General features: G+C 34.9%; 2 protein-coding genes across 4 annotated transcripts in view; both read left to right on the top strand.

Moving 5' to 3' along the window:
• Positions 1–20792, top strand: part of LOC106107133 (caskin-2) — a 223473-nt gene that overhangs the window by 108076 nt on the left and 94605 nt on the right. The gene's annotated exons all lie outside the window — the stretch shown is intronic.
• The window catches only part of LOC106107135, a 94517-nt gene that overhangs the window by 2231 nt on the left and 71494 nt on the right, over positions 1–20792 (top strand). For both annotated transcript variants that reach the window (XM_013287846.1, XM_013287845.1), the window contains exon 2: positions 16580–17145. In XM_013287846.1, the coding sequence (XP_013143300.1) occupies positions 16608–17145 (538 nt within the window). In that variant the 5' untranslated portion in view covers positions 16580–16607. The remainder of the gene's footprint in view (positions 1–16579; positions 17146–20792) is intronic.

The following is a 20792-nucleotide window of genomic DNA, read 5'->3' as shown; positions in this document are numbered from 1 at the left end:
GTTTAATTATCTTAGTAATATATTCAGATTTCTAGCATTTATCAGATAGCTTGATACATTTTAGCAGCTCCGGCTACCTAAATAGATTATAGTAATAAGAGAAAGTACGAACGTTACTCTTAATTGGTACTTTGAAATATCGAAAGCTGAAAGCTACGCTTGTATAATACGATTACAATATGTAAATACTGTTAACTCGAGAACGTTTAAACTTGCTCAAAGTAACCGAGTACATAGTTCACAAGTGGTTACGTGAGTTCCAATATTCCGTACTATTTGAAAACATTGGCGGTAAGTTCGCTACGCAAACACAGAGCAAGCTCACGAACAAACATTTTCTAAGCAACTACACACGTAGTCAGTGTTTGAATAATAAATGAGTATATTTATATATGGTAATAACGCTAAGTCCGAGCGTCCGCAAATTTAACTAAAGAACTAGTATTCCAAGGACGTACAACATAGTAGATAAATACAAATTTGTCTATAAACTAGCGACGACTTTGCTGATGAAGGTATTTAAAACAAACTAGTGAAGTTACGAGTCCTTAAGCAAAATCATTGTCCGGTGCAATTTTAAGATGCAGAAATCATGTAAATTTTCAATAACTCTCCAAAGCTACTTTTGCACTGAGTGCAGGATTTTATGAAAATTATGAATATTATCCTAGTACATTAAGATATCATAATGTTAAATTTCACTTCAACTTTTCCAACTGGTCGCATACCAACCTGTACTGAATGCAATTAAAAATAATCAACTTCGTATTAGATAAGTAGGGTAACGACTTGACGAATGATGAATACCAAATGAGATCGCAAACGAAACTTGATAGCGAAGCCGGTTTAACGAATGAGGAAGATATTTGACAGTACTAAAGGAAATAAGAAGTTTCAACGGATATATCTGTTCATAAATAAGCTAGATATTGTAATCGTTATAAATACACCAGAAACAAAACATTTGTTATTAAAAAAAAAAACGTTTTGAATCTATAGTAACTGGGCAACTATAAATTCTGAAACCTTATTACCTTAGGAACGTGAGAGACTTAATACACTTGAGTATACTGAAATATTCTGGTCTTCTTTTGAAGTTTCAATTCGCATTCTTATTATCTTACGTAACAATATCTGAGATTATTCCAACACTGGGCACGTTCCTCACCTGCCCGCCAGCTGCTCGGATTTATAACTGACACACCAAAATTACTGCCTTAAGGATGCCCGCAAACCGCAGCTGATAATGTAAAAAATTGACGGACAAACCAGGTGGTAACTTGAATACAATTCCCGGATATTTATCGATTGATATACTCGTAATAAACAAGTCAATTGGGATATTTGAATTAAGGACATCAGTTTCTCCTTATTAATTTATATCTGGTAGTTTTTGTGATGAAAAGACAGCATCGTTCATCATAATTTAATTAACATTTATCTATTGATGTATTTCTTGGAAGTTCTAAAGAACTTTAGTCTTCATTATTTAATGTAATTGATGCACGTTTAGGTGGCTTAGGGCGTAGCAATCTCACGCCCCCGTTGCCCGACGTCGCGACGCCCCGTCTGGAAGGAAATAGGTCTGAAAATAAATCGCCCTTACTCCGAACACACTAAAATAGTCGAACGCTCTACGCCTTCCATTCCTCCGCGACCATTACCGTATCCTGTGCTGCAATATGTTAGCTCTAGTGCGCGTTTCCATTCCACTTTTTATTGAATTTTAAAAATGTCTTATTTTAGAGCGATTGAAAGTGAAGACAAAATGTCGATAATGATATACAGGTGTTTCATCATTTCCAAATATATTTACACTAATTCTTTTTTTTAATTCTTATAAACTCTAAATGAACGAAAGGTGACGTCCGAAGACCGATAACTCAGATTTGATAGAAACAGACTTTTGCAATCTGCAAAATTCCTCAATATCGCAAAATATGACATATTTAAAGTAGCACAGCTATTATCCACAGCTGGTAATTTAGCGGACTCCAAATCAATACAATATAGCTATTACGGTTCATGACTGGCTCTTTGTGCGTCGACGAGGGATTGCCCCGTTGACATAACATCGTTAATCACTCCATTCTTCCTGTAAAATTTTGATTTTCAATTTGAATACCGGCAGTGATTACCTAAATCCCAATACCCTTGATAAATGACCGGTGCTAATGAAAGCACGCAGTCACGTGTTACCGTGGCGTTTTGACGTGACGGAACCGACAGTGGAAACAATTTTAATTGTACCTGTGATGTGTGTACACAATATCCGAGGATACGGATGTGAATCGTTTCTTTTTATTCGTTTTAATTTTTGAACTTTCTCACATCTATTTTTATTTCTTATTTTGTTTGGAATTAGTTACTTTGGGGTAAAGTTACAATCGTTGCTTGTTTTTTCATAGTTTCTTTTTATTTACATTTTACATACTTTTCGACACAAACTTGTTTGAAATGTGAATATTACTCGTGAAAATGTTTAATTTGCTCCATAAGCCGTTGGTTGTTTAAGAGTAAACTTCGTTTAAAAAAAAGTCGGTGTTTATTTCAAGTGAAGTTTCTATTTCAAATATTTATCTTTATCTCGTGATCCAGTGAGGCTCGATAATCTTCGACGTCAGTTTATTTACATTACAGTGTCGAATGCATGTTATTTAGAATCGGAACGATGTCCGACTTTAAGTAAAGAACTTATCATGACTTAGTCAACATGATAGACGTTATCAATTTTATCAATAAAAATATTTTGTACTTCAATATTTGAAATAACTTTGATAACTAAGACTTAGTGCTTTAGCCTCAGTTTTCTGTTTTCTTATAGCGTTTCATTTTAGAAAAATTACTTGGATTAAGACCGTTTACCCCACAATGGTCTTAGGCCTACACTGATCTATTACGGATTGTTTGCCAAAATAATTCTCCTAGATCTCCTCTACCACTAAAATCTTCACCATTATTTGTGACTTGTTACTTCATTTTTTGTGAAAATAATATGCAATGTTATTTCTTATTATAGATTGAAAGTTGTCTTAACATAATCTTGTCAGTAGCAATTATCGTGTTCATAAATTGGAAGGGCTGGCTTGCAGGTGGTCGCAGAGTATTGGCATTGCTCCAAATCCTAACTGCAACCATTCCAGTGGCAACGATGACAGGAATTGTCGGAATACCAATGTTTAGTTTAATTTATCCGAAACGTTTTGTTATGATAGCTGTTATCGGAGTGTATATTTCGTTTTCAACACTCTTATTTGTTTCTGAGTAAATATATTTTTGTATTGTATAGTTGTATTTTTTATGTTTGTTCAATTGATGTTTTTCTTCTTAGAGCGGGCGCACACCTTTGCAAACTATCGCACAACTGTTGTGCTATTGTCGATTGTTTCGTAGCCAATTCAACTAAAGTTGCATAAATAAAAATAGTGCGCACTACCGTGTGAGATCTTAATTAATGTTTTTCTTCTTAGAGTACCGTTTTCTTTCAAGTAATTTAATCTTTTTGATTTGTGTAAATTAATTATGACTTTTAATAGAGTTTGTTGTCCTCGTTATCTGTATAAATGTAATACGGATAATGATTTTACAGTTATGATGCATTCATTTTAAAGTCATCTGTTGACAGAGCGGCGCCGTCGAATAAATTACATGTTGAATAATGAATCGAGTTCTGTTTGCGCGAATTATTATGACAAATGTAAACGTCGAGTTTCCGAATAAATTAAAATCAGACTACTTATTAAATCATGTTTTAATCACAAAAATAATGAGCTGATTTTTGGTCAAAAAAGCATTAACATAATTAAATTGAATGTGAATACTATTTTTAGCAGTTATTTTTATAGTCTAGATTATCTAGATCGTAATAAAGCCTGCTACAGTCGATGTGATACTTTTAAATATTAATGTATTAGAAGAGCTTGCCCACACCTGAAACCAAACGCAAAATCGCAAAACTGTTCAGTCTCGCTTTGATTCCTATGAGCTTATATGAAGGTGCTCACTACTCGATGTTTAGTTGTGCAACTAAACAGTTAAATTTGCCGCGAAACAATCGACAATCTACAACAGTTGTGCGATAGACACAAAGATGTGCGCCTACTCTTATAATATTGAAGAATAATAATTACACTGTCAGAACTTTGCCATTCGAAAGTCTTCTTTTACACTAAGTGTGGGTGCAGTGCACCATTAAATGGGCGTACGTACCCTTCGTAACCAAGACTTCCGACTATAACCTTTACTACTTTATAATAGTGACTATAATAGTGTGATAGATGTAATTGATGGCTGTGATTTCTGCCTGGTTCATTGTACGATGATACGTCAAGTCATCTGCAGCGCTTCGACCTATTTCGTCTAACGTCGCGATTAGTCAAGGTTTCTCAATTCGGCCACTTCGAGTCCACCATATTTGGTTGAACTGACACTTTTGTTGAGGTTATCTCTTCTCTATATTTGTCTGTACAATTAGCTGTCACGTTACTTCTCTTTGTATTTTGACTGCTTGATTGTTTGGTTGCTTTTGTTTTGCTTGGTCGGCTATGTGGTTACATGGCTAAGTAACAGGTTAGGTTAAGTGTTAACTAATCATGAGTCTTTGGAATTTACTAATTATATAGCGATGTGATGATAACTGGTTGTTTAACTTTTTTATTTTTAGTGTTTTTCGACGTATAAAATAGAAATTGTTCAAAGAGTAAGCAATGGATGAATTAGTGCCGCTGCTACTACAAACTCCAGTTAGTCTTGTTATATTACTTTCAAAGAAATCAAAGCTAAATTTACTTGTTTAAATATAGAAATCGCAATATTGTATAAAGTAGCTGAAATTTGAAGTTTCAAAACCTGAACAGTTGCTAGACTATTTGAACTCTCGTCACAAACAAAATCATTTACCAGTCATCGTATACGTTGTTAATATTAAGCGCTTTAATTTACAAACTTATAAAGCACTTCAGCGACGATTGATATAAACGTAATATATTCTACAAGGGCAATATAAAGTGTACGGAAGAGAACGAAACTCGATTGAGAACGCCAGAGTTACAAACACTCAATTAAGTACACGTATACGTACTAAAGTAAGCGGGAAATTTCTTTTTTGTTCCACAACCGTACCGATGTATCGCTCATTTAAATCACTTTGGAATTTAATGCGTGTAATACGTAAGACCTTTTGGATGCGAAACGAAAGCGTAGGTAAACGTTGAGTGTTAACATGTCTCAAGTAACTTCAGTTAACACGAGTCGAGACATGTTTTATTGAGTTTCCATCATTATCCTCATTACTTTCTTGCTGATCAATTTTATTGATGTTAACTGACCGCATGAGAAGGTATTTCATAATCACTTCACTTTAATTCCCCCACAGCAGTATTATTAGTGACCTTCATAATGACTTTCCAAGGTGAATGTTGTTTATTTTAGTTTTCACCGATGATACTTTTTTACATTGATGGTTATGCAAGCTGCAAGAGTCACAATAGCCCAGCTTAGTTTTAGGTAAGGCCACGCATGTCGTCAACCTAATCTAGTCTAGAAAGGTTCAGGTATTATTGGCTTATTTGCAGTAGTTTTTTTGTATATAATATTACATTTTTGAATTCTCTGTCGATTCGAATTAGTTTTGAGTGTGTCTCAATACAAGCTACTTCGAGATGGTTTAATAGTATATTAAAAAAGTTATGTAGTCATCAAAATAGTGGTCTTGAAGACATTTTTAATTCCTTATCCTTATCTCAACCGCCATAAAGAGAAAGGCTTGCAAAATAACACGGACTTTAACTTGGACATTTTTTGCTTATTTTAAACATACGAGTTTAACAAACTGGGTTTTAAAAAGTATCATTGTCATAGGTTCTTTTTACACAATTATTTCACCGAAACATATATTTTTTTCTTTCACTCTATATTAAAAAAATTATGAGCAACGTGCGCATCTAAATCAAATATCCGAATATGAGAACTATTTTAAATATTAAGAACATTTGGAACATGTCTCGTGGCTATATCGCGTGAAGTTCATGGAAGCGGAAGAAAATGATAGTCTTGTGGGAGAGAAAAATACAACGTTTATTTAATTCGCAAAACGAGACGTTTCGAATCGTGTTTTACACCGAATAAGAATTTAAAGTACAGAGAAATCTGTATTGTGAAACAATTCTGACGAAGACGAATGTGCATGATTAAAAACGATACTCACACGTCTTGAATGTTTACTGAACTGTGTATTCCACGAACTTTGTATAACTTAAAAGTATTGATTTCTTAAATTTTATTAAGAGATTTTTATTATAATCCCCTTTATCATCATCCTTCTTATCCTACCCCCGTAGGGCGCAACGCAACAGATTTTTGTCCTCCAAATAACTATCATACGTCATCTCAGTCATCACTCCCTTTTTGATCATGTCACCTTTCACGCAATCCATCCATCTCTTTCTAGGTCTACCTCTACAGGTGTACACTTCCACACTCATAACTAACGTTCTCCTCTTATTCAAATCTAAACATAACAAGAGATCATCACCTACCCGTCCTTATTCTACTCCCGTAGGGTCAGCGGACCAGGTTTTCCTCCTCAATGGTAATCTTCTATCATCTTCGTCACTCCCTTCTTGATCATGTCACCTTTCATGCAATCTATCCATCTCTAGGCTCACCTCTACCGATGTACCCCATCACACTAATAACTAGAGCTCTCCTTGTCCATATAACATTAGATAAAGAAGTTTATGTAAAAATAAATTTTAAAGTCTTCATATTTGATGTATCACTTTCTATGAACACAGTGTAGGGCAGCTGACTAATGTAAGTCAAGAGTACTTGCGGTTATCGTTCAGTGCAGGCATGCCATTGTACCGTGTGAAGCACAAAGGCGGGCTTCTAACGACTTCATACGTGCGCCTCCATCCTCACCTCTACCACGACACGGTAATTGACTCGAACATTTCTAAAGATTTATTTCCATCGACCGCTCGCTGCGACATGTTTCCCGTATAGTTAATTTATAACCGGCGATAGTGTCTTCAGTATCGGACTATCGTATAAAGAACATCGCGCCTCGTAATATGATATCATCAAGCGATCTATCATACGGAATTGAATAAATATGTTACGAAACATTTCCATCGTGTATCATCGACGCATTAAACTGAATAAACATAATTCTACAACTTTATAGCAGCTGTGGCCTCTTTAAAAGCAACAAAAAATGTATCATACAGTAAGACGTGAAGATCCAAATAAATATTTTGAAGTTCAAGTCAAATGCTCAAGTGGAAAGTCAACTTATTACCAATAACATCTTAACGCTACTAAATACTAAGCCGAGGATGTAAGAAATATTGTTGCTTAAATAATTTAAGATCTGACAAAAAATGTTTTATACTCGTCTAATTAAAATACTAATTTGATTCAGGTTGTTTGTAAAATTAAAAAGCAAATAACAAATTATTTTTCTAATCAACAATTTGTTTATCTATTTAGTTACATTAATTTGACGGTCTTACTACGAACTCTAATTTAATCTTGTTAATATCAAAAATCTCATTACCTTAACAGCATAATAGTAAATTGGTAAATCAAAAAAATGAAACAAAAAAATGGGACCCACCTGCAAGCATTACCTTTCGGATAAAAAATGAATTATCAAAATCGGTCCACTAGCGGCGGAGTTATGCCGTAACACACATAAAAAAAAATAAATAAAAAAAAAACATACAGACGAATTGAGTACCTCCTTCTTTTGGGAAGTCGGTCAAAAAGCATGATTATTAATTTGATAGTCGTTAAAATTATTAACTTACTTCAAATTATATTAACAATAGAGTGGACCGGCTAACTAATCTATCAAATTGAAATGTCGGTTTACTGGCTTACGTTTGTGGGCCAATCAACTTTTTTGTTTAGTGTCAACGGCCCGACGCTAGCCGGACGAGTGAATCGAATTACGCTTCTACCGCACTGCTGCGATTCAGAAGCGAAAACGAAATATAAAATTACACAGAGGGAAAATTCTCCAGAATAACCATGATTGTTCTTTAAAACCGTCATTAACAGAACGACTGGAAAAGCGATATAAAAGCTGAAGCGATTTTTTCGCAACATAGTCAATGTTGACGGATTTTCAAACCTCATTGTTGTTCTTCTTACGCCTTGCAATAATCATTTCCAATAATTCAGTTCAGTTTCTTGTTTATGGCACTCCCTTAACGGATTGGGCTAGTGTTGTGTGACAAGTCGGTGTTGTGACATTCTTTTATTCCGTCAAAACTTCACACATGTTCACATTGTAGAGCGGAATCCGTCTTTCGATAAAGTCCGCTTTCGTATATCACTGTACTAGAGGCATAAATGAACGACTGAATAGAATTACACCGCACATTTGAACAAATCAAAGCAAATAAGATTCATATTAATCACAATGTTGTGAGCAGACATACCGTTGGAAAGTTTTTGCGGTCGTTAGCTTTTTGTGTGATGTGCAATTACTGATTTTAATGTACGTACAAAAGATCGATTTATTTTATTAACTGCACTATTCGGCTTTCTAACTTCGTAAATGCTATATTATTTTACATATCAAATTAACGCATAGAAATGTTAATTCTAAAAATTTTTACTTTTTAATTTCTATATTGTTACAACTGTTTTAGGCCAATAATGTTTTCGCCAACTATGGACTATCATCATCATCTCCTTATCCTACTCCCGTAGGGTCGGCACGACAGGTTTTCGTCCTCCACATAACTCTATCATACGTCATCTCAGTCATCACTCCCTTTTTGATCATGTCACCTTTTACACAATCCATCCATCTCTTTTTAGGTCTACCTCTACCGATGTACCCTTCCACACTCATAACTAACGTTCTCCTTGTAATATGCGATCATCCATCTAAAGAGAATCTAAATGTTCGGCTACGAATTCATTATCATGATGCTGTGAAAATTATCACACATCGTCAAAACAAGATTCCGTCAAATCATATTACGTCATGTGTATAAGTAAAGGATTCTCAGTTTACAGAATAAATTATCACTTTAATATCTAGTAAGGACTGTTAACAAGTTGCAAATTTTACGAAACGAATGTCAGTCACTGTTCGTTGAAGAAAACAGTGATTTAAAGTTGTTTTAAGATCTATCACAAACGTTGACCTCACATAAATCCTAAGAAACGAAATTAAAAAGACAATTTGCGACGAACAAGAGAATATTTAAACAACCTAGAAAGTTATTGAGCCATTGTCGGCGGAAATCTTGTAAACGAGTGAAATGCAGAAAAACTGGCTTTGAAAGCAACAGATGTCTAAAGATAATATAAAAGTTGTTTTTGCGCTTCCAAAATGCAAACAAGATACTGGATTGTCTCATTATGTCGTCGAATTTAATATTCGACAAACCCTTTCCTATTGTGTTTAAATTTTCTCTTATAGAAATGCAAAAATACTTTTATTGTGTTAATATTAATATCAGGCAAATTGTATTCCGACAAAGAGACGTTTATTTTTCAGTTTGAAGAATTAAATTTCTAAACAATTTGTCATTTTTTTTATACAAAACATGCATAAACAGGGGTGGCACAAAGTCTTCACTTTCATTTATTTCCTATACCAACTCTGTGACTTTTATTACTCTTGATACACCTTGCGTGGTCAAAAACAGCATTAAATAAGGCATGCGCATCGATCAATCTTATCTGAGGTAACGCTCCCGTGCGGCGTCTCAGCAGGTGACGGTCATTATCAGTCGTCTATTGACTGGTGATTTGCAATTTTCAAATCGTCGAGACCTTTGTGTAGGCTAACGACCCACCCTACGGCAATTTAGGACTTTCACTTAGCTCTCTGCGAGTACTAGACGAGTTTCAGTCTTTCCCTTTTATGCTAGACCGGTTATATGCTTTTACATGCATGGTTCTGCTTATATACTAGACATTTCTTTATTCTATTTGATTGTAGTATTATGTATTAATTTATTATTCCTTATGTGTAATTATATTAGTTTTCGCATCTTGTTAATCAATCGGAAAAACTTATTAAATTGGGTTCAATGAAACATAATAGTTTGTTGAAAAATAATTTGAGTTTGGTGTAATCTAGGTAGATCCTCTCATTATTTTCTTTTTATTACCTTGCGATATAACAGTTTAAGTAGTCGAGGAAGGTGTCGTGATGACTGCAAAACGTCCGTCATTATTGTGTCAACTGTATTTTGCAGAATCAATGGCGGTTCGCAACCTGCAATTCAACCGTCAGGCAATTTCATATCTTATCAATTTTACAATTACTCATCGATATGATCTGCTATTATCAGAACCCCTGAGGGTACTGTATTAATCAGTACGGGCACTTTCTCTCCTTAGTATTGTGTACGTATAACCAGTATTACAAGATTCAATCTTTACGGAAGCTCGCGATTAGCAAGTGCAAGTCTGCGAAGGCGTGCATTAGTTGATTATAAATAGTTCCTAATAAAAAATTGATAAGCCAACAACAAAATCTCTTTATCGTCCATTCACGCTCGGAACTAAGAGTGCTCAGTAGGGATTGCGGACTACATTCAAGATCCTCAAAATTCACCTCGTATCTTCCAGTATTAAAACTCTGTAACAAGCGCGTTAGTTAGGGATACTCATAATGTTGCCCTTCTAGGATGAAGTTAAAACAAAACTAAAACGATGTTTTGCGCAGCATGTTTTACATTGCAAGCCGCCATTAAGTTTGAATGGCATTATACTATGTTCGATAAACGATGTAATGTAGAGTCATCGGTCAAACTGATTTCTCTGTCGTGATTGATGGCGGTGCTTCGACACTTGACACGTTAGCACTTGGATCGTGCATTGTCAAGTACGTTAAAGGTTAAGGATTTAAATCATCTTCAGAATTAATGTCTGTATATTTAATAAAATATGAGTTGTAAGATAATTGTCAGCTACAAGGATAGTTAACACGTTCACTGCGTAACAGGCCGATATCGGCCTGACGCGGTACTTAGCTGGTGGGGACGAAGAAAACTATATCCCTCTCGCTAGTCCGAAACTATTATTTCAGGTGTATACAATACATTAACTGTATACGTTATGCTTCCACGATTATTATAGCTATTTAATCTATCTTAGTGCTGGTGGTTCTAGAAAGACCTGGCGGAAACATCATTGGGGGCGCATTTTGGCCCGCAGCCGCATCAGATGAATAATTATGATTTTACTTGCCGCGGTAAACGTGTTAACATTTAAAAGAAAAATAGTATGCCATATTATTTAATGAAAACCAATTTAAAAAAGTAAAAAAAAATCTTATATAAAATCAACGTAAGCAAAATTTTATTAGCAAATCTAGATATAAAATCTCTATCTATCGTTAAAGTAAACGATCCAATAAATATGCTAAGTAAATGGTTTGCTGATCAAAGATGTCTGGTAAATATTGATCCTAGTCTGTGACCGATAGTTGGTAACATATAACAAATGTTTGTTCAAACATTGGTGACAAACTTCTTCTAAACGTGTCTAAAACTTTATTACGATAGCTTATTTTATAAACAGTAGTTGTTTTTTTTTAACTGTATATAATCTTTTGGCAAATACCTTAAGTAGCCAAGAGGTATTTAGGTATTGCCGTAAACTTCATTCGTCCCAGTAAAGCAAATATTACCGTTATGATTTCAATTTCGTTGTCATAAAAACTGTAAAAAAACGCGAATAGGTTCACTTTCATATTAAAGTTGTAAAGTAGGTTATAACGAATTTAAAAAAGAGTATTCCGCGAACATTTTACGAAATAACATTGTTTTATTCATTAGCAGCTCACTGTACGTCTCCATTGAGGTGCTCGAAATCTACCCTAAATTGCATGCGACTAGTCCATAGTCGAACACGCTGGCCCATTGCTCTTCTTCGATCAAGTTCCCTCAGTTGGAATGATTGTTATTTTATCTGAAACTATTATAATGCAATAATCATACTAATATTATAAATGCGAAAGTTTAAATGGATGGATGGTAGAGTTTGAAGCCTAAACGGCTAAACGTATTTCGATGAAATTTAGTATAGATGTAGAGGATAGTCTGGTAGAATACATGGGCTACTCACTTTTGTTTTTTAATACCATGCGGAATGAGTCGCCTGTGAAAGCTAATAAACTAAATAAATATCTTTTTTTCTTGTGAAAAAAATTGTTATTTATTTTGCAAGTGTTTGTTAATCTAAGTACGTTTGAACTTATTCAATTAAACCATTTTACCATAAATTAGTAACGTTCATTAGCAAAATGCATGCTAAATTGTCTGTATTCACTTAAATAACAATAATTCGCTGGCCAACATTGAGAATGCACACTGTTTGCTTAATTGTATTTTTATTTGCAAATTTTGAGCACTTACAGTTGATTGGATGTTTTTGTAATAATGAAATATTTCAAACGGAAGTTTTGTTGCAGTAATGTTTATGCATGTAAGGTCTTTGAGCCCGTTGTCTGCATAATTTTAAGCTTTCAGTTTTACAAACAAACCAGAACATTAAATTTTATTCATGGTTATATTTAACGTTTGTTATTTTACATACTCTTTCATGTCTAAAATAAGTTAAATAGTTTTACATTTTTGGGTATTTAATTTGCCGGAGATAATTGTGGACTTTGTGGACAAAGGGAAAGTTAGTTAAAAAAAATAGTGTAAACATTTTAACCAAATTTATAAGAACCGGGGCATCCTTAGTAACGACTATGAGAGCTGCAGTGAAAAGAATTTCCGCATGTATTCCGTATATGGAAAGATTACCATTCTTAAATTTTACCTTAACTCCTCACGAAACCGGTAGTCGTTGTTACCATATTCAGCGCATTGCACAACCAAAATGCATCAAGATGCATTAATGTACTGATCTCTTGCTTCGATGTGGCAACACTTATTACTACGTGACCGTGTTTTTCGTGTAAATGAGTACAATACATGCTTTATTAACTGTCAAATGTTTAGTGGTATTTCCATTATGTTTGGCAGTAAAATCTGTATTATGGTCAAATATATCGACTTGGATGGCTAAAGCTGATATTCTGAATACACGATCGGAATAAGGACATGGACAAGGAGATTATGATGGATATTTCTGATATGATTTCGAATAGTGATTTCGATTTGAAGTTCGTTACAAATGATTTTTAATGTATTTTGTTTCTTGTTGTTAGGTCAAAGCTGACGCTAGCAAAGATAGTCTGCTTCATTAGGCGGCGCGTGCGATGTTTCTTGCGACTAGTGATTTATAGCTTCTTATCAGAAGCCGCGGTTAATTGGCAGTAAGATACAGCGTGTGTTTCAAGTATTCACTTTTTATTATTTCTTCAGTTATTAAAAAAAATTATAAAATAGCATCATGTTATGTTCATCAACCGTACAACACTCAGCTTTAATGGTTACTTAAGCAGTCCTTTAGCATAGATTTCTCATACCCTAGAGTTACATTAAGTAAAAGTATTCGTCCACCTGTATTGTGGGAGTTTATTTGGTCTTTATGTTTACGTAATGTACTTTAGTAAGTACATTATTTTTTGTAATAAAGTAAATGACATTTTAATACATAATCTGTAATAACATTTTATAGTGTGGACCACCCAAGGATTAATAAAATTATGATAACAGCGTCAGCTTCTATTGCGAATATTCGTAAGACAATTGCGTGAAAGCATTCGTAACGTCATCGACTAAATTTGTTTTAAATCGGTTGGTGTATGATACCTCCGCCCGCTCAAATCTAATACTTTGTCAACGATACGAAAATTTTTTACCAATCTTCGTAATAAGCTCACAGGTTCTCTTATAATTTTAAGGAAATGAATTTTGTTTCTTTATTCAACTGTCTAAAAATACCGAAACGTCCGAAAGTTAACTCTCCAAACGCATCCTTCAACAGAGCCGTTTGATTTGTTTAGCCCCAGTCGAGTGCTCAGCGAAACTAATTTTAACTTCTCGAAACTTCGACCATAAGTGGTTTCTTATTGAAATTGTTTTAATCAAGCACTTCACTTACGCTCCGAGTTGCTTTGTTTGAAATCAGTTAGCAGATAGTAAAATAATAGCACTCGTGAAACAATTGTAAGTGGTCGATGTTATGCCAAAGTTATTAATGTAATTTGAATGATGGATTTTTTACTAACAAATACTTAAGAGTACTTATAAGTTTGTATTTAGTTTTTCAATGAAGAGCATGTCTTCTATACGAGATGTTCTGTTTTTTTTAACTGAATACGATTATTAAATACACACCAATAGCCTAATGGTTTGGGGTACGGACTACCGATCTTAAGGTCGAGGGTTAGAATCCCGCCATTCGACTATTGTCGTGAACCATATCCTAGCACAAGCCTAGAGCTTAGTTGGAATGGTTAAAGGAAATATTAGTGAATTAACCAAAAAATATTTTTGATACTTATATTTTAAAAAAAAACACTCAAACATTATTAAGTCTTGTACAAATTATTCTGTCTGTCTTAATCCAAATTAAAATTGCGATCGCGTATTAAATTAATCGAGCATACACTCCATACATTCGTTTGGATTTGAGTTGGTTTACATTCTACCACATGTTCAGTTACCCACAGTTTCCTAGTAACATTGAAACAAGAAGCTAATGGAAACGTGCCGATTTCCCGCACGGACTACAAAAACGTGAATACCTTTATGTCTTTTTTCTTTATAAAGCTGCCACGTACCCGGGATCGTGTTATAAGCGCAAGAACTTTCAGTGGACGTTTACTTATAAAGTCAAGACTGGATTCTTTTATTTACTTCGATTGATTTCTTTAAATGAATTAAATCAAATACTTTGACTGATAACTTAAGTATTAGATAAATATCAGAGGAATTTATTAGTTAGTACCCTTCTTCATAGTTTTATTAAAATATCAAGATTATTCAAAATATTTGAATTATTCAAACTTTACTTTCAAAATTAATAATATTGGTTTCATATTTCAACACTTCGCGTGCTCAGACCTTTACGGTATTATTTACATCGTGTTTTTTCTCAATTGTTACGTGTTGGCGTGTTGACGCCTGCGTTTACCCTTTTCACAGTAATAATATTGGCATTTGTATGTTCACTCTCTTTTTTAACTGGAACTGGTCGATTTTCAGATGGTGTAAAAATTATAACATTAACTAAAATACTTTATGTATTGACGTCATGAAATATAAACAAATTTATCAACTTTACAAGTGTCTTTTTTTTTGCTTAAAAACTCAAACTATTTGGCGACTTTCGTATTATGTGACGTGACAGTATTAAAACTGCATCAAGCCACAAATAATATAATAATTTTATTATTACTTCAAAAGGAATAACATCATCATGTGCTATTCTTCCATACATCTCTATCAGCCGTCATATCTGAATCCACTTCTTTCTTAAGCATAACCTTTTTCACACAATCCATTCATACTGTCTTCGGTCTTCCTCTTCCTTTGTAGTTATCCACATTTATTCTTACTTTCAGGTTTATGTCCCCATCATCTCGTCGCATAACATGTCCATACCACACTAACCTTTTGCTTCTCAATTTCTCCACCATTGGCGCTACTTTCAAACTTCCTCTAAAATACACATTCTTAACTTTATCCATTCTTGTCACACCACACATCCATCTATACTTCAAAACGTATTTCATAAGTAATAAATCAAAATCACAATGCGTACAACAATCATCAAATATGTCAACCCTATAACTGATAAGTGCAGGAAGGTGAGGAAACACATGTCGTCAATTGAACTGGCTTCAGGTTAAATCGGTCAATCATTGTACGACCGGCGAGTGGGAAATGCTAATTCGATAATCGTCGGCTTCCCCTGTCGATCACTGTTAGAGCAGCGCTCGAACTATTCCATCCTCATTGGCAACTGTATTGAAATGGACGGAACAATAATTTTTTGTTTCTATACGAATTCGTTTATCATATCAATACCAACTACATTTATTCAATAAAACTAGCCCAAACGATAGACCAGACTTAATTCTATCTACGAACTAATCGCTTAGGAGTTACCACGTAATGAATATTTTAAAGTCATCGTAGTATTTTGCGACCAAACTTAAAGAGAGAATTGCATAATGTCAAGATTTCGTGTAAACGGTAGATTTTACGTCCATCGCAAAGCTACAAAGGTAAACATATTTTATTACGATGTTAGTTCAGAAGTCGGACAAGTCACGACATTGTTACGTTTAACCGTCGGCCCACACGCAAATATAACACTAACTGTAACCGTAATAACCTCCGATCCCGCAGAGATAATCCTCACGACGTCGTCGCTTAAATATCGACAGTTAAAGACGATAACCCCGCCGGAGTTAACCATACCCGCCGTTCATTATTACACGACCGATCGACGTTGCAGTTCTCTGTTCGTATAAATGGCTTGTTGTGGTCATTCATTTCTTTTTTTTCTGTAAAAAAATACGGTTTTTATACGACAAAAACTTTTCCAAATCGGTGATCGCAAGCCGAGATGATCAGATCGAAAGATACCAATATTCGATTACGGAACGAATGCCTTAAAAGTTTTGTTTCTTTATCAGGTGTTCCTTAAATAAGAATTCAATCGAAATGACGATAGACAGAGCTGGACGGCCACCGGCCCCGCGGCGGACCTCCTCCACTTACAGAAGCTACGATGAACTCGGAGTGATAGACCGCGGTAGACCACTAAGATACAGGCACGGCGGTGTAGAGGACCTGTCCGGTATTGAACCGCCTAGACCTTACAGAACGTATGAGCCTCAGGAGCTCGACAATATTACTGTGATTAGCTCGGAAGAAATTCCTAAGCCCAAACGGAAAACAATGGAAGGTTTAGCCAGTGGGTTTAGGAGAACGTTTTCAGTACGAAGCAGACGTGATGAGCCCGAAGGTATTCCAATGGAAACCTTAAATGTGGCCGGCGAGGAAACATTTGCTACTGTTAGAGGAGCGCCGTTTGGGAGACGAAGGTCTCTGTCGCGCGACAGAGGCTCATCTTTGCTCGCACGAAGTTCTTCGGAAGGTGACGTGAGGATGACATTGCCTCGTGCTCCGCCCAACCCGACGCCCCGTCTGCACCGCTGTCTGCGCGCGCTCGGCGGTAGCTGGAAGAACCTCCTACTATGTGAGTGATCAGCGCTTCTCGTCTTAATAAAAATAACTGCACAGTAAAGGCTACCGACCTCATAACAAACCGAGTACCGCTGCACTAAACTTAACTCCACTAATTAACCGTGTATTAAAACGAAATAAATGCATAAACATAACTCTTAACCTCTCGGAATCCGGTTACGGTTTTCATTATTCTCCTATTTAAAAGGCAGTTAACCGTTTACAGCTCTAGCCCTGTCCAAGTTAATTATCAGCACGACGGGTACAAATGGTCGAGAAATGCTCAGTTACTTGGGATATCTGATTAAACCGCGGTTGCACGAATTAAACGCTTTCTTATATTTAAATTAGGTAATTGTTTGTACTGGTATAAAGAAGAGTGATTGATCGGCCGAGTACACTGAAATTCTATTTCTGATTTGGATAAATTTAACCGACGCAATGAATAATGAATCGAAGCCTCGTTGCGATCCATCATGATTTATTTACCGAACTGATTCGTGGCCAAATCCTATTATTTATTGGGTAACTGTCGATTATCTAACTACGACGTCTCCCAATATGTCAAATCTGTGGTATAGACTTAAATAATAATTGGCCTCTTTGTGTGATATTGTGTACGTCATGAACACCATTGTCTTGTTTGATTTTCTTCCATCGAACATGATACGTATCTAAATATTGATACCAGTATTTAATCACTAAAGTTTGATGATAATTTTAATACTCACACTACAATTTCTAACATTTACAGCACGTTCCTTATTTGCGTGAACCACATTCAATCTCATATTTAATTAGCTCGTGCCATACCCTTGTTGGTCTCTTGCGAGCTTTTATCAGCGTTTTATCGCAAATACGACGCCATCTTACCTTTCTGTATGCGTGCGTGTTAAAGTTTCTGCGTACTATAAGACCTAACGACTATACGTGAGGATTCCTCTGATCTTAACCGGCATGCGAATCTGAATATTTTGTTATTCAAATTACAAGCTTATTGCATTACAATAAGGTCTAGACGGTGTTTTTGGATCAAATGTTTAAAAATAGTGGTTACTGATAATAATGGCTGGAAGCAAATGTTCATACAAACGATGCATTGGCTGCTGACATGGCTTGAAGTAATGGTTCATATCACTGCATGTTTAACCGGAATTTTACACGTTCAGATAAACAGAAGTTTATCTAGATTATGTTTATTATCTAAGTCTTAATAGTGTCCTTGGTTTTATTCTTTTGTAATTTGTAATAACCTAAAAGTGTGCTTTTAAGTATAAAAAATAAACGTATTTTTTTGTATTCCGCCCTTATTTTTAAAAATCGAAAACAAATTCCTTAATTCATCGTCAATGTAACTGGTATTGGAAAGATCGAGGCTAAACCAATTTATGCGAAGCTGCATAAAATCAATACTAATAGAATTCCCCGACCCCGTCTGCTCGTGGCACTTCCACTGCGTTGTGTTGTGGAAGTAATACATCTAATGCTGGGTTTCTATGGAATGTAATTCTTTGAACAGCGAACGTTCAACGACCAGCGCAGTAAAACCTTTTTTCCACTAGAAAAAAGTCGTCCAACTTTGTAAATCTATCTCAAGTCGCATGTATAGTCTTTTAGTGAAAAGACGACTTATTTGAGTATTCCTAGTTAGATAGACAACACTTTTTGTTACTTTAACTTGTGGTTTTTTATTCTGAGTAATTTCGTAGAGTCGTGTACCGTGGAAATGTACCTTAAAAGGGGTTGTAGATTGTCAACGGTTGTCAGCGTTCAGAGTTCATGGCGGGCCGGTTGTCTTTTAGTGAAATTGCTTTTGAGTGAACGTATTAGTTACGCCGCACTTTGTCATCGGATTCAATTGAATTGTCGGGGAATCGGAATCGTAATTCGTATGTTTCGTTGAACCCTTTGCTTTATAGATTTGTTTTACCGATTTCCTTTTACAATTTACTTTGTGATTTGTTTATGCATGGCTTTTAATAAACGAAGTATTTGTTTTAACTAATATATGATTAGGAGTTCTATGACAAATTTCAGCAGTTTTTAGATAAATCCTATCAATGAAAGTTATTATAAATTGCAAATTTATTATAAACTAGCTGTTGCTCGTGACTTCGCCTGCGTGAAATTAAAAAATATTAAAAATAAAGCCTATTCCTCAGTGACAACATAGCTTTTTGATAGATAGTAATGGTGCAAGAATTTTTGAAATCGGTCCAGAAGTTTTTCATTACATTCTAATACATACAAAAATACAAATATTTCCTCTTTACAATATTAGTATAATATAGATACCTTATTAGATTCAGTACATACGATTATTTTTTTATTAAACTCGTTTTTGGGCTAAATTTAAACCAGCATTGTGTGCAAATAAATGTATCCATTTGAGCGCAGGTCCGGGGTCATTTGGGCCACGGCACGTAGTCTCGGCTTATCGCACGGCGCACGTACGACACGCGTCCGACACGATACCGTCTCGCTCGCGACACATGTACGGTTAGATGTAATGATTAAAATTATGCAAAATTCCATTGCTTTTCACATTCCTGTAATTTTATACTCTACATAGCTTGAATATTAGATTTATTTTTTATTGATATAGCCCGCAACGGATTAAAAGTAGTAATCTATGTGTTTATTTAGACTATGTTTTAAATCTATGCCAAATTTCATCGAGATCGGTTAAGGCATTAATATGAAGTAACAAATATACATCTAAACTTTCGCATTTATAATAGTAAGGGCCTGTCCCACCACTGGCTGATAGAGGCTCAGATAGCTTAAACGCCAATGCCAGATAAAGTATCATATTTTACACGTTGGATTGTTGTTTGACAATTTACAAGAATTTGGTCAAGACGAAATATATCATTTTCTTTGTACACATTTCCCCGATTAATTTAAATCGAGCCATGCAACGCAAACTGTTACATCTAATACACCTCTAAATGGAACTATTTACGTTCGTTCTTCACATAAAGTATTAACGTAAAACCGCATATACCGGGCCTTTTGAACTGTTAGGTTAGTATGAATCAGTTTTCACTTCACTCGCATAACGGTGCAAATGCACCACGGTATGTCACTTAGATTTTATGCTATTTGCGTTAAGTGTATGATTAGATAAGCCAAGTGATTCTAGTACGGTTTGAAATGCTGTTTGAAACAATAATATTTAATACTAGCTTTTGCCTGCGACTCCGTCCTCGTAAAATTAAAAAGTAATAATGAAAAAATATAGCCTATGTTACTCACAGATCAATAACCTTTTACGGTGAATGAATTTTTAAAATCGGCCTAGTAGTTTTTGAGCCTATTCATTACAATCAAATAAACAAAGTTTTCCTAAAGATTAGATGAAAAATGAATAAACTATTGGCTTTAAGACAGTAAATTCAAGCAATCATTTCAAGTTTAGACATTTCTTACCAATCTTATCTTACTAAGTATAAATACGAAAGTGTAGATGGATGGATGAATGTTTGTTAGAGTGTATCCTAAACAGTTGAACGGATCTCAATGAAATTTGGCATAAATGTAGAAGACATAGGCTTCTTTTGTTATTTATTATATCCATGAAGACGGAGTCACGGATGAAAGCTAGTATTTTTAAATTCTAAAGCATAATTTCATAAGTATAGTTACACAAGTTTAAAT

This window comes from Papilio polytes, unplaced genomic scaffold, assembly GCF_000836215.1.
Source record: "Papilio polytes unplaced genomic scaffold, Ppol_1.0 DF822067.1, whole genome shotgun sequence".
Taxonomy (NCBI): Eukaryota; Metazoa; Arthropoda; class Insecta; order Lepidoptera; family Papilionidae; genus Papilio; species Papilio polytes.
This window is presented reverse-complemented; position numbering and strand designations above follow the sequence as displayed.